The 18,253-nt window shown below is 52.0% G+C and overlaps 1 protein-coding gene across 1 annotated transcript in view; it reads left to right on the top strand.

Moving 5' to 3' along the window:
• Positions 1 to 18,253, top strand: part of PDXK (pyridoxal kinase) — a 36,679-nt gene that overhangs the window by 10,536 nt on the left and 7,890 nt on the right. Inside the window, exons 2-9 of the mRNA XM_084752496.1 lie at positions 6,093 to 6,147; positions 8,016 to 8,120; positions 9,358 to 9,441; positions 10,420 to 10,466; positions 13,084 to 13,169; positions 14,005 to 14,050; positions 15,557 to 15,668; positions 16,618 to 16,754. Coding sequence (XP_084608622.1) covers positions 6,093 to 6,147; positions 8,016 to 8,120; positions 9,358 to 9,441; positions 10,420 to 10,466; positions 13,084 to 13,169; positions 14,005 to 14,050; positions 15,557 to 15,668; positions 16,618 to 16,754 — 672 coding nt within the window. The remainder of the gene's footprint in view (positions 1 to 6,092; positions 6,148 to 8,015; positions 8,121 to 9,357; positions 9,442 to 10,419; positions 10,467 to 13,083; positions 13,170 to 14,004; positions 14,051 to 15,556; positions 15,669 to 16,617; positions 16,755 to 18,253) is intronic.

Here is an 18,253-nt window from a genome sequence, read left to right as displayed (position 1 = left end):
ACTTGAGAGGCAGAGGCAGGTGCATCTCTGAGTTCCAGGACAGCAAAAGAAAGGGAAGCTGACAGCGGCATGTGGGGTGATCTGAACTTTCTGGAGTGCAGAAACTGGCCAGTAGCTCCGTAATCCTGGAATGGTTCACAGAATCACAGGGGATGAGTCTGCTGCCTGGAGTGCTGAGCTGTGCTCATGGCACATGGCCAGGGGTCTTGGCTTCACCCTAGAACAACAGAAAACCCTAAAATCTGGGATTTAGGCATAGTGGGGTCCACGTGGGGTCAGAGGTAGCATGTGTACAGTGGAGGCACAGAAGTCACTTTAGACCATTAAAGGAGACAGGCAAGTAGATCTCTGAGTTCAAGGCTAGCTGGGCATAGAGCAAGTTTCAGGTTTAAAAAAAAAATAATAAAGCCAGGCAGTGGTGGTGCACACCTTTAATCCCAGCACTTGGGAGGCAGAGGCAGGCAGATCACTGTGAGTTCAAGGACAGCCTGGTCTACAAAGCGAGTCTAGGACAGCCAAGGCTACACAGAGAAACCCTGTCTCAAAAAACCAAAAAAGAAATAAATAAAAAAAAATAATAAATAAAATAAAATAAAAAAGCTTAGGTCCAGTCTAGGTGGTACATTCCTTTAATCCTAGCACTTAGGAGACAGAGGCGTGCAGGTCTCTAAGTGCTGTTCAGGTAGTTTGTTGAGTCAGTGAGTTGAGAGGCAGTGCAGTAGAGTTGAATTTTTGGCAGTTCAGTCAGTTCCTGGAATTCAGAGGCAGATTTTAACTGGGAGAGTTTTACAGAGACAGGTTGAAGGGAGAACAAGCTAGACACAAGTGAAGACAGAATGACCCAGAGAATGAGAAGCCAGAAGGTTGAAACAGATTGCTAAAGTTAATTTGAGGCCAAGCAGAGCAATTCAGTGAGAAACTGAGAGAAGCCAGATTGAATCAGTCAGCTTGGAGAGGCGTTTGAGCCAGAACAGCTGCGTTGAACCAGCCAGCCAGAATTCAGAAAGTAAGGGCTAGACAGGGTAAGCTTATTCCACAGTAAGTCTCCGAGGCTGAAAACATTCTAGGCCTAGATTAAATTCTATGGAAGCTAGAAGCTTCCAGACGTAGGCCTAGGTTAGCAGAAGAAGACAGTAAGCCTCAGAAATGGCAATTAAATCAAGTGAATAAAATTTACTTTTTTTTTTTTTTTAAGATTTTCGAGACAGGGTTTCTCTGTTATTTTTGCTGTCCTTGACTCACTTTGTAGATCAGGCTGGCCTTGAACTCATAGTGATTTACCTGCCTCTGCCTCCCGAGTGCTGGGATTAGATTGCTTTTAAAATGCTCCTGTGTGCGACTTTTTTTTTTTAAGATTTATTTATTATTATACAGTGTTCTGCCTCCGTGTACACCTGCACACCAGAAGAGGGCATCAGATCTCATTATAAATGGTTGTGAGCCAATATGTGGTTTCTGGGAATTGAACTCAGGACCTTTGGAAGAGCAGGCGGTATTCCTAACCTCCGAGCCATCTCTCCACCACCACCCCCAGCCTTTTTTGGTGTGTGTGTGTGTGTGTGTGTGTGTGTGTGTGTGTGTGTGTGTGTGTGTATTTACACTATGCTCTGGTGGTATGCCATTAGTGTTTAGAGCTGGTGGGGGTGGGGAGGGTGGCTGCTAGACAGTTCCCATGTGAGTTTCTCTAGTGTACACACTGGGGCTGAATGAAGCTTCTTGCTTGAGCCAGGAAGAGACATGGCCTCTCCCTTGTGCAATACCCATCATGCAGAGAGCCGTGTGTGTGTGTGTGTGTGTGTGTGTGTGTGTGTGTGTGTGTGTGTGTATGTGAACAGTGAGGCTAGGCTACATATTATGTCTTCTGATGTATCTGTGGGACTGTAAGCATTTTGAGACAGTGACTCTGCATAACCCTGTAGACCAGGGTGGCCCCCAACTCTCAGAGATCTGCCTGCCCTTGCCTCCTGAGTGCTAGGATTATAGGCATGCGCCACCACACCCAGTTTATGGGAAAGTCACATAACAGATCCTCCGGCCAGGAGGGAGGAAGCCATCAATAGTACCCAGAGTAAAAGACGCTGGGGGGATAGATCTGCCACCAAGAGTGCTCCTGGGAAGCTGGGCAGTGGTGGCACTCAGGAGGTAGAGGCAAGCGGATCTCTGAGTTCCAGGACAGCCAGAGCCACACCGAGAAACCTGGTCTCAAGACAAACAGGCAAACAAACAGAGCGTTGCCAGGGTCGCGTCAAGCAGTGGAAGCAGGCACCTTGTCTTGTAGCCCCTGCCCTTCACCCCTGCCCCCAGTACTCTATTCTCCTGTTTGAGGACCCTGGCCTGGAGCCACCGCTTCACAGGAATGTGAGCTCTGGAGCCACAGCCTCCCAGACAGACGGATCTGAGCTGAGAGGGAGAACGTGACAGTGGACTCCTTCCTCTGGGGCCCAGAGTTCCCACTTGGGACCGAGGCCGCTGACCTTGCCTTCTCAGCTGAGGACGGCTGAGCTTTGTGTGTGCGCCACCGGAGGTGGATTCCGGAAATGTGGGAACCAGCGTATGACACTGATTGACACACCACTTTCCACGGTAATATTTGACGTGCAAATGCTAGTGCGGTTGGCTCAGCGCCATCATTCAGAAGCAGAAAATAGCGATTTCTTTCTCAGATCCATGCGCCAGCTCCAAAGGATTAATTATCTGCACATGTAGAAGCAGCGGGGCAGGACGGCTTGGCAGGGTTTCCAGAACATGTGTCATCAACCGCTTCCAGCCTGGCTCACCGCAGTTGATTAGAATTTGAAGGGATTTGAGACACTGAAAGCTATATTGGTGGTGCACGGATGTCTGGCATAGGCAAGCGAATCTGCGAAGTGCCAGGTTTACCTTTCCGGGTTAATAAATGCCACTGCTAATTTTTGTCGCTTCAGTGATAATCCTGGCTTAAAATTTTTGTGGGGATGAGCTTCTTGAATGCAAGCCATAAGCACTTGAGCTCGCTTGCTTAGCACAAAGCAAACACCACCACACAGTGTGTGTGGCATGTTGCCAGCACCCTAGGGCGGTCACTCTCCTGAAGCCACTTAAGGTTTGTCTCTTGTACCTGTACCTGTCTCTCTCTCTCCCTCCCTCTCTACCTCCCTTCCCCTCCCTCCTTCCTCTTCCGCTCCCCCTCTCTCCCTCCCTTTCTCCCCTCCCTCCCTCCCTCCCTCCCCCCCCCTTCTCCCCTGGACTCTCATACTCTGTGTCCCTGTTTCTCTGTCCCCTTGTGAGCTGTCTTGCCTTGTCTGGGAAGTTCCAGACAGTTCTGATCTGCCATGTGGGTGCTGGGATTTGAACATGGGTCTTCTGGAAGGGCAGTCAGTGCCCTTAACCACTTAACCATGGAGCCATGTCTCCATCCTGGGTCTGGGGTTTTTTTTTTTTTGGTTTTTCGAGACAGGGTCTCTCTGTGTAGCCTTGGCTGTCCTGGACTCACTTTGTAGACCAGGCTGGCCTCGAACTCACAGCGATCCGCCCGCCTCTGCCTCCCGAGTGCTGGGATTAAAGGCGTGCGCCACCACGCCCGGCTGGGTCTGGGGTTTTAAAGGAATGGTGTGCTGTGAAGACTCCTGTTTTCTGCTACCTCTGTGGTCACTGACATCTCTTCCTTCTCCTGTCCCCATGGGTCCAATGCACAGGTCTCCTTTGTTTAGGTTTCTTCCAGTTCTGGGGGGGGAGGGGGGCGCTCATCTCTCTGTTTACCTTGAAGTTCATACTCCTGACCTTGTCCTGTCTCTATACACCAGCTGTGGATGGAATCACAGCCAATGGGCCAGTCCTCCTGTCCTGGACTGGCTTCTACACTCTGACAGGCCGTCTGCTAGCATCTGAACTATGGGATATATTTCCTTGGGGTCTAGTTCAGTGGCCGTCTGCTGGCCTTGTTATAGAAGTGGACTTTAGGTGAGGCCTGTCTCAGGGCGGGGGTGGGGGGTGGGGGGAATAGGGGCCTGGACTAAGGGGAACTCTGTTTGTTTCTAGAAATGCTCAAATGGTGAATGGGGGATGATGTATCCGGGGAATTGAGCAAGCAAGGGAAATCCTCTAGCAGCAGAACACCCCAAAAGTTGTTAAGTGTAGGGGAGACGGGGAAGTGGGAGAAGCGACAGAGGAAATTGCTATAGCTCTGAGTCACAAGGGGGGCACACCTGTAAGTGGCTTTTGATTGTCCAGGCCAACTAGGCATATCCCTCTGTCCCTCTGTTTGTGTGTGGGCATGTGGAGAGGCCAGAGGTTACCCTTGACCTCTTCTTCAACTGTTCACCTCACTTATTTGTATCTGTGTTAGTGTGCGGCCACGCCTGTGCATGTGCACTCACTCACCTGTGCGTGCCACAGAGTCCAGAAGGGCTCTCCCGGAGTCTCCCTTTCTCCCTCTCTGCCTGTTCCTATGAGGCAGGGTCTCCCTGAATCTGGGGTACATGTTTTCTTAGCCAGGCTGGAAACCAGCAAGCCCTGCTGACCCTGTCTCAATCCCCTTGGAGCTGGGGTTGGTTACAGGGTTGCAGAGCACCTGGTTTGTTACCATTGGGGCTGGAATCTTCGTAATTACACAGCAAACATTCTAAACTGCTGAGCCCCCTCTCTCTCCAGTCCCCTGTTTGTTTGCTTGCTTGTTTGTTTGAGACAGGGTCTCTAACTGGCCTAAAGTTCAATTAAGCTAGGCTGGCTAGCCACCAAACCCCAGGAGTGAACCCCAGGAGTCTTCCCCAGCCGCTGGAATTGTGGGCCAGCACTGCCACACTAGGCTCTTTGTTTGTTTTGTTTTTCAAGATAACATATTTCTGGGTAGCCCTGGCTATCCTGGAACTTACTCTGTAGACCAGAGTAAGCCCCGAAACTCAGAGATCTGCCTGCCTCTGCTTCCCAAGTGCTGGGATTAAAAGTGTGCACCAACGCCGCCTTTTTATGTGAGCTCTGGGGATTGAATTGAGGTCCATCCTCATACGCACCATGGCAAGCACTTGAACGACTTCACAATCTCTTCAGCCTGGCCTCTTGCTTTAAAATAAAAAGCTTATTAAACTGAGTGATGGCTTTAGGCTGACTCAGAGGCCCATAGCTTTAATTTGGTTTAGTGATTTTCTTTATGTGCTCAAGAGGAACAGCTGACCACACGGAGCCGCGGTCTCTGCTCAGCGTGTCTCAGGAGGCCTGTGTGTCCTGCCTGGATGACCCCCACAAGAGCTGTGAGCGGCCATTTGGAGTGGCAAGCCGCTCATTGAATGTGGTTCTTTTGGAGGACCACAGCCCTGATGTGAGACCTTCGTTCACTCCATGACAAGGAAGGCGGGGGAGTTTGCTAGCTGCTGTGGTAGAGGCTGGCTAAGCTGAGCTGCCGAGCTGGGTCTGAGTCTCACACCCTCAGGGCTGGTTTGGAAACCCACGTGGCCCACTGTTCCCTATCTGGACAGAGGGGTGCTTGCCACTACTTTCTTTGACCACTCTCATCAGGTGGGCCCTGTGGGGTGCCCCATGAACCCCTCAGTGCATGCAAGCGAGGGGGAGGGGTGTGCCTCCACTCTGGCACTTTGGGCAATTTCCTGAACGAAGGAACAAAGGATGCATGTGTGGCCCTGGAATGTCGGTGTTCTGATGGCTAGAAGATCGCACTGCAGGGTGAGTTTAGGCTTCTCAGAGGGCCAGCCTCTGAAGGACTGGACACTGATAGCCTCTCCTAGAAGCTCTTTTTATTGTCACACAGAAAGGCACTTTCGGCAAGTCAATTTCTATATGCCAAAACTCCGTATTGCATCTAGGGGTGGTCTTGAAAGACCACCTGAGCAATTCTCAGCCGCGTGAGACTTCCTGGCTTGCGACTAAGTTATGCAAAACGCTCTGAGAAGCCCTCCAAAGAACAAGCCCAATCCCTGACCAAAGGCTACTCCAAAGCTTAGGGGTCATCACCCCCAGATTCATGCCGGATAAAATTCTGCTGCACTGAAACGCAAACATCTGGTGGGTGTGGGCAGGTCCTTCTGTTCCTACCCTGCGGCCCTGTGGGCTCTAGGGGGTCACAGACTGTCACTGTCACTCTTCTTCTGTTTGTCCTGCAGGTTTTGGGGTTTGAGATTGATGCCGTGAACTCTGTGCAGTTTTCGAACCACACAGGTAGGACTTCAAGATGGCAGTCATGGTAGACATCGGCGTAATGTGTCACCTGGTCCTGAGGGAGTAGTTGCCACCTCTTGGGGCCAGGGGTGGGGCATGGAACCCAGGAGTGCCATAATGTGTACGGCGTACACCCAAATTTGTGTGTCCAATGTTCTGGACAGGTGGGAAAGCCTCTTTGTACCTCAGCTTCTTCCTCTGCCAACCTGGCAGTCACAGCCCCTACTGTGGTAGGACAGCTGAGCAGGCAGTCCCCAATCCCAGCGGGTGCTGCCGTGTCCTCCCGCCCTCAACTGGTGACCTACCCACCTGGCTTATGTGCTTTTCCACTATGGTAGTACCTTGTGCGTAGGAGAGCCCCATGTGGTCCTAGAGTCAGCACAGGAAAGGGCATGTGTGTCTCTGTCTTGTCCTGGGGACTGAGACATCACTGCTTACTGCTGAAGGCAACTGTCCTTGGAAAGCCCCTTGAATTGCTTCGGGCCAAATGTGTGCTCCCACCGCTGCCCTGAGCTGTGACCTCTTGAGTTCATGGTGAGTGGAGCCCTCTCTACGCTCTGTGCTGGCAAAAGAACAAAGCAACCGGGTGGTTCAAAGTGCCTGTTTTGACATTGTTCTGAACACAAAGGAGACTTTGAGCTCAGAGTGTCCCAGAGCAGCCCAGCTGGTCACCAGCAGGATGTGACGATGTAACATTAACGTTTTAACCTGGAAGGGGAGAGTCATTAGCAGCCGCAGGTGGCGCTGACAGGGGGCTGGCATGGTCGGTGGCCACTCAGTACCAGTGCCCTGGCATTTGAAGTCCCAGATGGCCCGCCGGCCTCCAGGAACTGCATGGACCCTGTCGACTCTTACTGCTGCTTTTACTATTCTTTCTGTTTTAAATGAGCCAAGATGGCTCCGGGTATTGAGCAGTGGGGTTGGGTTTAGTTCTGAGGACCATGCTTTGTGGGATCACCGTCACACTGTGTGGGATCATTGTCACGCTGTGCAGGATCCCTGTCATGTTGTGCTCCAGCTGGTGCTCCACGGGTACTGAAAACACCTGGATATCTTAGAGAGGCCGTGAGTGTGTACTTAGATGGCCCAAGATGCTGAATGGAAAAAGTTTGCATTGGTCAAGTGCAGGGTGTCCGTGGCTGGCCCCACCTGGTATGAGCGGGTACCCAGGTATCCTGCGTCTCAGGCTGGGTCCCAGAGGCCTGGGGTCCTGGCCACATTAGGCAGAGGGGCAGGTTGTACACTTGGGCCAAACCTGTTTTTCTTTCATATCTGTATCTGGGATTTGTCCCATGACTTGTTTTGACAGTGATTTAGTTTGCTTGTGACACAGAGAGAGAATGAGTAGGGTCAGGGCGAGCCCTTACCTGCCAGGCGTGTCAGGTGACAATGACCCAGCAACTTGGTTTTAATGGCTAGAAACCACATAGAGGAGACTGGGAACCAGACTGTGCTCAGGGGTCAGGGTTGGGTGGCCTCGCTGCCCTGAGCTGTTCCTGTTGAATACAGTAACCAGCTGTATGCCCCGTGTTCCTGTCCACATCCTATCTTCAGGGGACACAGTTGCACTAGGCTACCTGGGGTACCGAGTATCTGCTGCCCTGGATTGATTTAATAGGAGCCAGGCGCGGGAGAGTAGAGATCACTGTGAGCCCCCATGGTGTAGAAACAGGGGTGCTTCCAGGCCTCAGCTGGGATCCCACTGAGGCCCCGGGTCCAGAGCATCCAGTCTGGGCCTAAGGCCAGCCTTCAGAAGACCATCTCACCTGGTCTCCTCAAAGACAGTAGGTAGCTGTCATGATCTGAGCTGGTCACCAGGGAAGCCTAGGCCCCCACATCCACAGCTTGGTGTGTTTTCCTTCTTGCAGGCTATGCCCATTGGAAGGGCCAAGTGCTGAACTCCCAGGAGCTCCATGAGCTGTATGAAGGCCTCAAGATGAACAATGTGAATAAATATGACTACGTGCTCACTGGTGAGGGTCCCCTAGGTTCCCGGTGCATGGCTCCCAGCCTGCTGCTGACGGGCCGGGCACACACTGGCCTTTCTAGGCTCATGCCTGGCCCCGGCCTTCTTCACAGAGTGTCTTGGTGTGCCCTAGGCTCCAGCACTTTCTGGAAGTGCTTACAGGGAGACACTGCTACTTAGATGTAACATGGGTTCCTCTGTTGCGTTTCTGGTTGTGTTTTCTACTTGTCTAATCTGCTCATTAGTGTAGCGTGTGTGTCCACATGATCGCACACACGTGGTGCCACGGCATGGGTGTGGAGGTCTTGCTACCATGCAGTTTCCAGTGATTAATTTAGGCTTCCAGACTTGGCAGCAAGCATCCCGTACTGGGTAAGCCATCACACCAGCCCCCAGGTTAGCTTTTTGTATCAGGTAAAAAGTAACCATGTTTTGAGGGGCTGGGAGAAATGGCTTAGAGGTTAAGAGCACTAACTGTTCTTCCAGAAGTCCTGAGTTCAGTTCCCAGCAACCATATGATGGCTCACAACCATCTGCAACGGGATCTAGTGCCTTCTTCGAGAATATAGGCTCTATGTGCAGATAGAGCACATAGATAGATAGATAGATAGATAGATAGATAGATAGATAGAAAGAAATAATCTTTTTAAGCCGGGCATGGTGGTGCACGCCTGTAATCCTAACACTGGGGAGGCAGAGGCAGGCGGATCGCTGTGAGTTCAAGGCCAGCCTGGTCTACAAAGCGAGTCTAGGACAGCCAAGGCTACACAGAGAAACCCTGTCTCGAAAAAACCAAAAACCAAACAAACAAAGAGCACATACCACTCTTGCAGAGGACCCAGAGTCAGTTCCCAGCACACATCCGGTGGCTCAAAACCACCTGTAACTCCATCTCCGGGTGATAGACGTCATCTTCTGACCTCCGAGGGCTCAAGTGCACACATGGCTCACAAACATACACTCAGGCACACACACAATCAAAATACAGTTTCAAGTAATAATGTCCTGTTGCTAGTGGGAAATTTAATTGCCTGCCAATTTTCTGTTGTCTTGCCCCTCAAAAGTCCTCATGCCCCGGGAGCTACTCCACTAATTTTATTTAATACAGGCTTTTGAGACCCCGTGTTTCCCTTGGCCACAGCGTTCTGGCCTGTCCTCAGCCTGACGCATGTTTGGTTTGATGGTGCTTGTTACGGCAGATGCTCTGGTGGTCACTGTGCTGATCCTGGGTGTTCCCTCTCAAGGTTACACGAGGGACATGTCTTTCCTGTCGATGGTGGTGGACATCGTGCGGGGACTAAAACAGCAGAATTCCCGGCTTGTGTATGGTGAGTGCACAGTTATGCTGCCCCTCCCCCACTGCCCCTCCCCCCACTGCCCCTCCCCCACCCCATACTGCTCTTACCTCCGGGAAGGAACAGCTCAGCCTCCTGTCCTCCTCTGGCCACTTCAACTTCTGCTTGGCCTCTGTCTATTAGTTATTTGACCCATGGGACCTCTAAGGAAAAAACCAAGTGAGCTGGCTCATCAGGAGGATTGGCAAGTTTTTTTTAGGGTGACCCTAGGGACCCATAGGTACATAAGAAGGGAGAGTTAAGTATGTGTGAAGGCCTGGGGTGCCCAAGACTTGTGAGGTCTGACCCTAAAGAGGATGTAGGTTGGGTTGATACCCCAGGCAGGCCAAACTAGTGGGTGGGGAGAGGCAGTTTATGCGGGGGTGACATTATGTCTAGTTTGTCTGCACAGGGAACACGTTGTTCCTGTGGGTCCGTGTCTGTAATGTTAGAAACAACTGAGTCTAAGGATGTGGCTCCACGGTAAAGTGCTTGCCTAGCGTGTATGAAGCCCCGGGCTCGATCCCTAGGTCCACAGAAACTGACTGTGGAGGTGTACACCTGTAATCCCAGATCTCACAGGTCACCCCAGCTACATAGTGAGTTCAGAGCCAGCCAGGGCAATTGAGAACCTGTCCTCCGTTAAGGGCACATACTCCTCTTGCAGAAGGCCAGAGTTTCAGTTCCAAGCACCCACTACAGGCTGTCTCATGCTCTTCTCTGACCTCCTGGGCATCTGCGCACATGGTGCGCATACATACACGCAGGCACACACTCCGTCGTTTTGGGAGAAAGTTAGCTATAGAGCTGGGTGTGGTGTGGGTGCCTACATCCTCAGCTATGTGGGAGGCTGAAGCAGGAAGAGTACGAGGCTAGCCTGGGCTACACAGTGAGTCCCCGTCTCAAACACCAAAACAAAAGGAAAAGCAAGCAAGCGATAGCAGTTGCTGACCGGATGCTGTGTCCCCGCAGTGTGTGATCCTGTGATGGGTGACAAGTGGAACGGCGAAGGCTCCATGGTGAGTACCCTCGTCGTGCGGCTGTTAAGCATCCAGTCTGTGCCTCTGCTTTGAACCAAAGTGAGGGTCACCTTCCCAGGTAAACCAGTGTGGCCCCATACAGGTAAGTGGAGGACAAGTATCAAATGTGTGCCACTCATGGCCACCTCAGCTGTCCTTGTGCCCCAATGCAGCCATAAACAGTCTGTCAGCAGTGGACCCAGCTGTCTAATAAACCTCCAGGTGTGGGCACTGACGGTGAATGCCCTGTGATTTTTCTCCTGTTGCGGATGGATTTTCCCAAAAGCTTGTTTGGAGGCTCTACCAGGGGAGAGGGTAGCCTTTACCCTTAATTGCAGGACAGGACTCCTCCGTCCAGGAAAGGCATCCCTCTGTGCAATTTCAGGAGGGACATAAATGAAGCAGTCAGGGAGGAGAGAGACACCGAGCCAGCCATGTCAGCCTGTCCACACTGCAGATCAGTGGGGTGACAGATGTCACAGCCAGATCATCTTCTTGTGCAAGTATTTTTTTTTTCCCCTTTCTACCAGTTTCCCCTTAACCATTCAACTAACACTGAGGAATTCACTCTGAGCTCACAAGCTGTTCAAAACCAGGCAGTGGGAGGGTCAGACTTGGTGATGGCCTGTGACACCACAGAAACCTCAGACTGTGCAGATGGGTGCTACAGAGGCCCGAAGCTTCGAATTCAGTGTCTTCATACACAGAGCCTCCTGGTCTCTCTCTCTCTCTCTCTCTCTCTCTCTCTCTCTCTCTCTCTCTCTCTCTCTCTCTCTCTCTCTTTTTAAATTGTATTGCCATCCCTCTTCACCTCGCAGTCCTCTCCTCCCTCCCTCATCCCAGTCCCTCCTCCTCTAGTCCTCAGAAAGGGGACACCCTCCTCCCCTAACATCTGACCTTAGCCTATCAAATTTCATCTGGACTGTCTATATCTTCTTCCTCTGTGGCCTGGCAAGGCTGCTTCACCAGGAGAAAATGGACACCAGAGTCCCTATCAGAAGTAGCCCTTGCTGCCCCTCCCCCCCATATTATGGGGCCCACAAGCCTATCTACTATACCTTCTGGTATCTTTTGGCTGTCTGGCTACTTGGTGTGATTCCAGGTCACATGTGCAGGGCTCACCTGGACTGTGTCCTTTCTACCCTGCTTGGCCAGTGGGCATAACTCTGTGTCTAGGTTGCTCAGTGGCTGCCTTCCTTCCACCTGCTTACTCGGTGCCTGTGTTCTGGAAGGCTCCCTACACCAGACTTCTACCCCTCCTTTCTGCCTGACGCTGCTTGCTGTGGTCAGGAGCTCCCCTTTCCGGCTCATGTCGCTGTGGTGTGTCCTGGTTTTGATTGAGTGACTTTTTCCTGGAGTGCCTAGGTTCAAGATAATGTGGTAGGTTCAGACAGGCAGAAAGCCTGTGTCTCAGATGATCAGTTTTGTTTGTGTTTGTATTGGGTTTGTCACATGCTGGGCAAATACACGCCTTGCCACTGAGATGTGAGCCAGCCATCAAGCTCAGTCATGAACGAGCCTTTTGTTGTTGTTGTTGTGGTGGTGGTGGTGGTGGTGGTGGTGGTGGTGGTGGTGGTGGTGTCATGGTCAGACCTGAGTCTAGGGGTTGAGCCGTGCGTGTGGTCCCATCTCTCCTTAGCTCTTCTCCTGTTTGTGCCAGCCAGCGGGTGTCCATCTGGGTAGGACCATGGGCCTCTAGGGAAATTTCCTCAGCAACTAGAAGGACAGCGATTAAAACCCTGCCCTACGATGCACCCGTGCAGCAAAGCATCATGGGAACAGACAATTATTTCAGAGCCTCCTGTGGGATTTGGATGTTAGGAACCAGATATGGCAGTGGGTGTCTGCAATCCTAAGTTACTAGGGAGGCTGAGGCAGGAAGAACACAAAGTTGAGGCCAGCCTGAATCCAGTTTTTCTAAAAGCTTAGAAGTGTAGATCGCACTTGCCTGACAGGTATGAGGCCCTGGGTCCATCCGCAACATGGGGACCATTAAAAAAAAAAAAAAGCTAAAGAGTGTTCTGAGCTGGCCTTGGTGACTCACATCTGTGATCCCAGGACTTGGATATGGAAGGATTGCTGTGAGTTCTAGGCCTGCCTGGGCTATAGACTAAGAACCCATCTCAGGAAAAAGTAGGGGGGAAAGGCGGGAAGGGGGCGAGGAAGAGTACCATTCTTTTTAATTCTTCATTGATAAATTTAAAAAATGAGGTGATCATGAGCGTGTTGGCTCACAGGCATGTCTTAGGTGGAGATGAGACACCCCAAGACTTGCGCTACCAGAGCCAGGGGGGCCCGGCCCCAGCTGTCAGGTCCTGGGGGCCTGATGTTGGCTACATCATCCTGCGTGGCCCTGTGTCTTAGCTCCCTACTTCCCTTCCTCCCTTTGGTTCTGGTGAACTGAGGCCTTCCATTCCTGCCCCAGGCCCTTCTCTTACTTGGTGACATCCCTTTCTGTCCCTGTCCCACCTGCGTCAGGCTCTTCCAGTCCCCAGCTGTGTATTCTTTATGGAGGCGACACCGGGTCTCCCACAGGACTTAGGCTTTGGGATTGTTTTTCCACTGCCCTCTATTCCTGTGTGAGTGAGCGTCCTTCCTTGTCTCCTGTGCTCTCCAGTATGTCCCCAAGGACCTCCTTCCGGTGTACAGGGAGAAAGTGGTGCCCGTGGCAGACATCATCACGCCCAACCAGTTTGAGGCTGAGTAAGTAACTAGATGACCCGGGGAGCCCTGCCAAGCCCTGTGCCTGTCTTCACATGCGCCCCACATCTGCCCACTCAGGCCTCAAGTAGCCCTTAGAAAGCTAGGCCCGCACTAGCCCAATCATGTCACCCTTGACCCTGTGAACCCAGACCTGTAACCCGGCAGTGGTTCCCATTGCCTGTAAGCCAATGACAAGTTCTCGATCCCTCTGCTTTTTGGTTCATGACCCTGTATCTCTCTGCTGTCAGGAGGCTCCAAGGAGAAAAAGGTTGTACACGTCCGGCCGAGGGCTCCTATGGCTGGGGGTGGCCCCAGGTGGACCTGCAGGCCACAGATCTCTCTCAAGAGTTCAGAGAACATGGCCCCTGATTGGCTGAAGAAACATGCCAGTTACCCAGACTCACAGGGCTTAGGCCTCTGTCTTGTGAGCAGGGCCCTGCACGCCTTGTATGCACCCACTTTGACTGAGTAGCTAAGGATGCCAGCACTGGGCCCATCCCAAGTAAGAGATGACATCTCTTTGAGGGTTCTGTGCTGCTAGCAGGCCAAGGCAGGCAGGTAGGGGTGCTGGTTGTAGTTAGCTAACTGATGGGGTGGTGGGGAATCACTGGGGATCGTTATAGGTGGCTGTTGTCTTCCTATAGGTGTTCACCATGTGTGGGAATTTCCTTATAACACATTTGACCCTTGACCTTCCCCACCTCTCCCTAAATGTCACCGCTTCCCCAGTTCTTATGGCCAGTAGTTGCTGCAATGGCTCCCTGTCCAGGTGTAGGTCAGTTGCCAGGATGGCAGTAACATAGGGACTGGCTCACCCCTCCTGCGTTTGTTCCAGGTTGCTGAGTGGCAGAAAAATCCACAGCCAGGAAGAAGCACTTGAGGTAAGGAGACCTTCACACATAGCCTTACTCATGGGGAAGGAGACAGACGCCCATCTTCAGGAAGGGATGGGCACCTGAGGGGTACTGAGCTCTGAGTTAGGTGTGGAGAGCACCCTGCCCTTGACTGGTACCCTATGTCAGCTCTGTGCTCGGTCCACCATGCGTCCATATCTGTGACCCGAGGCTGCCATACCAAAGCATTCTCTCTCAGATCTTGAGTCTGAAAGTCCCCTTGAGGGCCTGCCTGCCACCTCCAGCTTCTTTTGCTAAGAGTGTAAAGGTGTCAGCTCATGACCTCAGCTGTCTCATGACACAACCGTGCCCCACTGTCACCATCCTTTCTAAGACTCTGGCTCTACGGTCCACTCAACCGTAGTCTCAGCTTACAATATTCACAATTCAGCCCAGAGCGATCACTGAGTATGTCTACTGTGTGCCAGGCACCGCGTCAGCTCTGGATACAGTCTTATCTATCGATGAGTGTGTCAGCCACATGTGTCACTGTCATGTCCCAACATTGCACTGAGTACCTTCAATTACACTCTCCACCCAGAAACAAGCAGCCGGCAAGAACAAGTCACCCAGAACCATGTGGAGGCAGCTCCTCACTGGGCCAGGGAGTTGCTTGCCCATGGTTGATAGCATCGTCTATTTGTAAACAATTATTTATCTGTCTCTTACATGTGAGTGTTTCCCTGTATGTATATATGTACCGTGTGTATACCTGGTGTCCTCAGAGCCAGAAGAGGGTAGCAGATCCCTTGGCACCTGGAATTAAGGACAGTTGAGGGCCACTATGGTGGTGCTGATAACTGACCCTGAGTCCTTGGCATGAGCAGCTCTTAACTGCTGGCTTGTCCCTTCAGTCCCATGATAGGCATCTTTTATGCCACATCCAACAGTCCCACACACCAGTGTTGCCATCTTATCCACCCTCTGTGGCCTTAGGGATTACAGTGTGTAGTGTATAAGTCCATGTATGTTGTCTCCCTCTGGGAGTGGGTAGTGGCTAGGTTCACATCTTGTGCCACTTGCATAGGCACCCACGAATGTCTCCTATGAGGCCTGCAGTGCAGACAGGGACAGCTGTCAGGTTTAGGGAAAATCGGCTTGAGCCATGTCATGGCTCACAGCCCTTGGGAGGCAGAGGCAGATGAATGTGTGAGTTCAAGACCAGCCTGGTCTACACACCAGTTGGGGTCAGCCAGGGGCTCTGACTAGCTTGCCAGTTCCTAAGGAGTTGGGGTGGGGCCCCCAGGTTCCTCTCATTTTGAGACTCTGACTTCTCAATGGCCTTGACAGAAGGAGGTGGACCACAGGCTTGGCCATGTGTGGGCAACGCCCCAGGTTCTCTGGAACCCATCAAGCATGCTGGTCACGCCTGGCTGCTCCATCTCTGATTGCAGAGAGGACAGTGGCAGACCAGGCTTGTCCCCTTGAGACATGTGACTGTCAGGAAGGGCCACCGTGTCTGGCTGTGCTGACACTCTCCCTTGCTGCTGGCAGGTGATGGACATGCTGCACTGCATGGGTCCTGACACGGTGGTCATCACCAGCTCTGACCTGCCCTCCCCAAAGGGCAGTGACTACCTGATCGCGCTGGGCAGCCAGAGGATGCGTAAGTGCCCGCTCCACCTGCCTTCCCCTGCTCCGTGGGTCCATCTGTCTATGTAGCCCATGGCATTCAGGCACCAGAGAATAACTGGGGCTCAGTAGAAAGAAGATTATGACTCAGTCAGCAAGGCGTTAGTGCCCCTTGCCTGGCAGGAGTGTCAGACAGAAGGCAGGCTCAGGACAGGCCCTGGGAGCCAGGTGGGGACAGATGGGGCATTGGGGACATGAGCAGGCTCACCCGCACCCACTCACCAGATGCTCAGATGTCCATGATATGCTGGAACTGCCAGGCTCACATGTCTAGTGAGCTACCCCGGACCCATGGCCTATGCCAGAGACCAGCTGAATCTGGCTTCTGTGGCCCAGGTGACCACAGGGAGTGGGTTTCTGCTGGCTGCGGAGCCTGGTGACATACTAACAGCGCCTTACTTAAGTGTTTGGGTGGTGTTACAGCACACAGAGCTGAGTCACAGGCTGACACGAACCTCAGGTTCATACCCACTGGCTCCAGTAACCACTGTGGATGCACAAGAGTGTAGGGATGTGCATCTGAGTGCTCGTGTGACACACACACATGCATGCACACACACATACACATGCACGTGCTCTCACGTGCACACAGTGCATCCAGGAAGTTCTTACACACTCTTGAGTGTGTAAGGCCATGCGTGCTAGCTTCAGCTTCTAAGGGTCCAGTGTTTCATTCTTCCTTGGGACAATGGTGGCAGTAGGGGGAGGGTGTCAGTTATGACAACACACACTGAGTCCCAGAATTCCTGAATGATGCCACACCACATCTGTGAGACCACCCCCAAGGATGGGCAGTGCTGACCTTCCTGTCTCTTCTAGAAGTGGGGACCAGTGGGTCTGACAAGTTCTCACTGCACTGCAGGGGTAACCCTGTCTTGGAGAGAAGTCTCAGCCCCGGTAACCTGGCCTATGTCCTCCCCCAGGGAAGCCTGATGGCTCCACGGTGACCCAACGCATCCGGATGGAGATGCGCAAGGTGGATGCCGTGTTTGTGGGCACTGGGGACCTCTTCGCTGCCATGCTTCTGGCGTGGACACACAAGCACCCGGACAATCTCAAGGTCAGTTGTACTTGCTGCTCCTCCCCACAATTCCCTCCGCACTCCTGGTGGGGAAATAGGCTACAATGGTCCAAACTGAGAGAGAGGAGCCTGTTAGTGGGTCCTGAGCCTGAGCTCCAGGGTCGGTGGGAGGACATGGCTGACTATGGGCTCAGAAGCCCACCACGTCAGTCTGTTGCCCACTCTTTCCATGTTTGGGAAGCCGTGACATCGAGGGCTTGGATTTGAGGGATGTAGGATGTACACACCAGAAGAAGGCAGCAGATCCAACCAACTACAGATGGTCACGAGGCTCAAAGTGGTGTCCAGGAATTGAACTGGGACCTCTGGAAGAGCAAAGGATGCTCTTAATCGTTAAGCCAGCTCTCTACTGCTAGGGGCTTGGATTTGAAAGTTAGAACCCATAGGGAGCTGGGGATGTAGCTCTTGCATGACTGAGACCTGGCTTTTGACCCTCAGCCTGTTAAAAATGAAATTCACACAAGTGTCAGCCAGAAATGCTGGGTCCATGAAGCCTTGATAACCCAGGAGCCATTTCTGTAGCCGGTCTTAGCTACTTTGTGGGTTTGTCCCTTTATCCCCCAGGTTTCACCCCATCACTAGATAAGAGAGACAGAAAGATAGAGAGGGAGAGAGGTCTCTTAATCTAATTTCCTTCTTCTTGTTTCTTCTCTGCTTGTAGCTGGTCTTTGCTAATTGTGGGTTCTATTTCCCTCCCTTTATTCCCCCCCACACACACCTGGTTTTACCCCCATCACTAGTTTGGAGAGAAAGGATAGGGGGTAGGGGGAGAGCAAGATCTCTGAATCTATTTTCTTGTTTTTCTTTGAGAGTGACTAGTAACAAACTGTAATCAACCCCCCTGAATGACCAACCATCACCGACACTGCCTCTCAGGCCCTGGCATATATAAACCCTCTGAAAAGTTCCCAGAATTCCAAAGGTCACACAACCACAGAAACTACCTGCAGTTGGCAAAACCACACCCCTGCTAGAGCATGAGGAAAATCATAGTCAGCTGCTGTGAAGAGCCCCATAGCCCCGCACGTGAAATTAAAACATAACCATATTCTTGTAATATTTCTGTGGACCTTTTTTGTTTCTTTGTTTGTTTGTTGTTTTGTTTTGATTTTTGTTTTTCGAGACAGGGTCTCTCTGTGTAGCCTTAGCTGTAGACCAGGCTGGCCTCGAACTCACAGCGATCCACCTGCCTCTGCCTCCCCAGTGCTGGGATTAAAGGCATGCACCATCACGCCCAGCTTTCTGTGGGTGTTTCTTTAAAGAAACCAAAATTCCAGAATTTTCGCTACACATTTGCAGTGCTCAGTCCAGTCCAGCTTGTTTCCTGCTACATAGCCATTGAAGACTTGATAGGCCCAGTCCCTGGGGGATGAAGGCAATAGGCTGAGGGTACACGCTGAGGTCGTCCCTTTACCTCAATCTTGTCATGGAGACTGTCTGTGGTTGTCTGTCTGTCCTTCGCACCTGCTTCTGCACTT

This window comes from Acomys minous (genome assembly GCF_964271855.1).
Source record: "Acomys minous genome assembly, chromosome: 13".
Classification (NCBI taxonomy): Eukaryota; Metazoa; Chordata; class Mammalia; order Rodentia; family Muridae; genus Acomys; species Acomys minous.
Note: the sequence above shows the minus strand (reverse complement) of the source record. Positions and strands in the feature narration are given on the sequence as shown.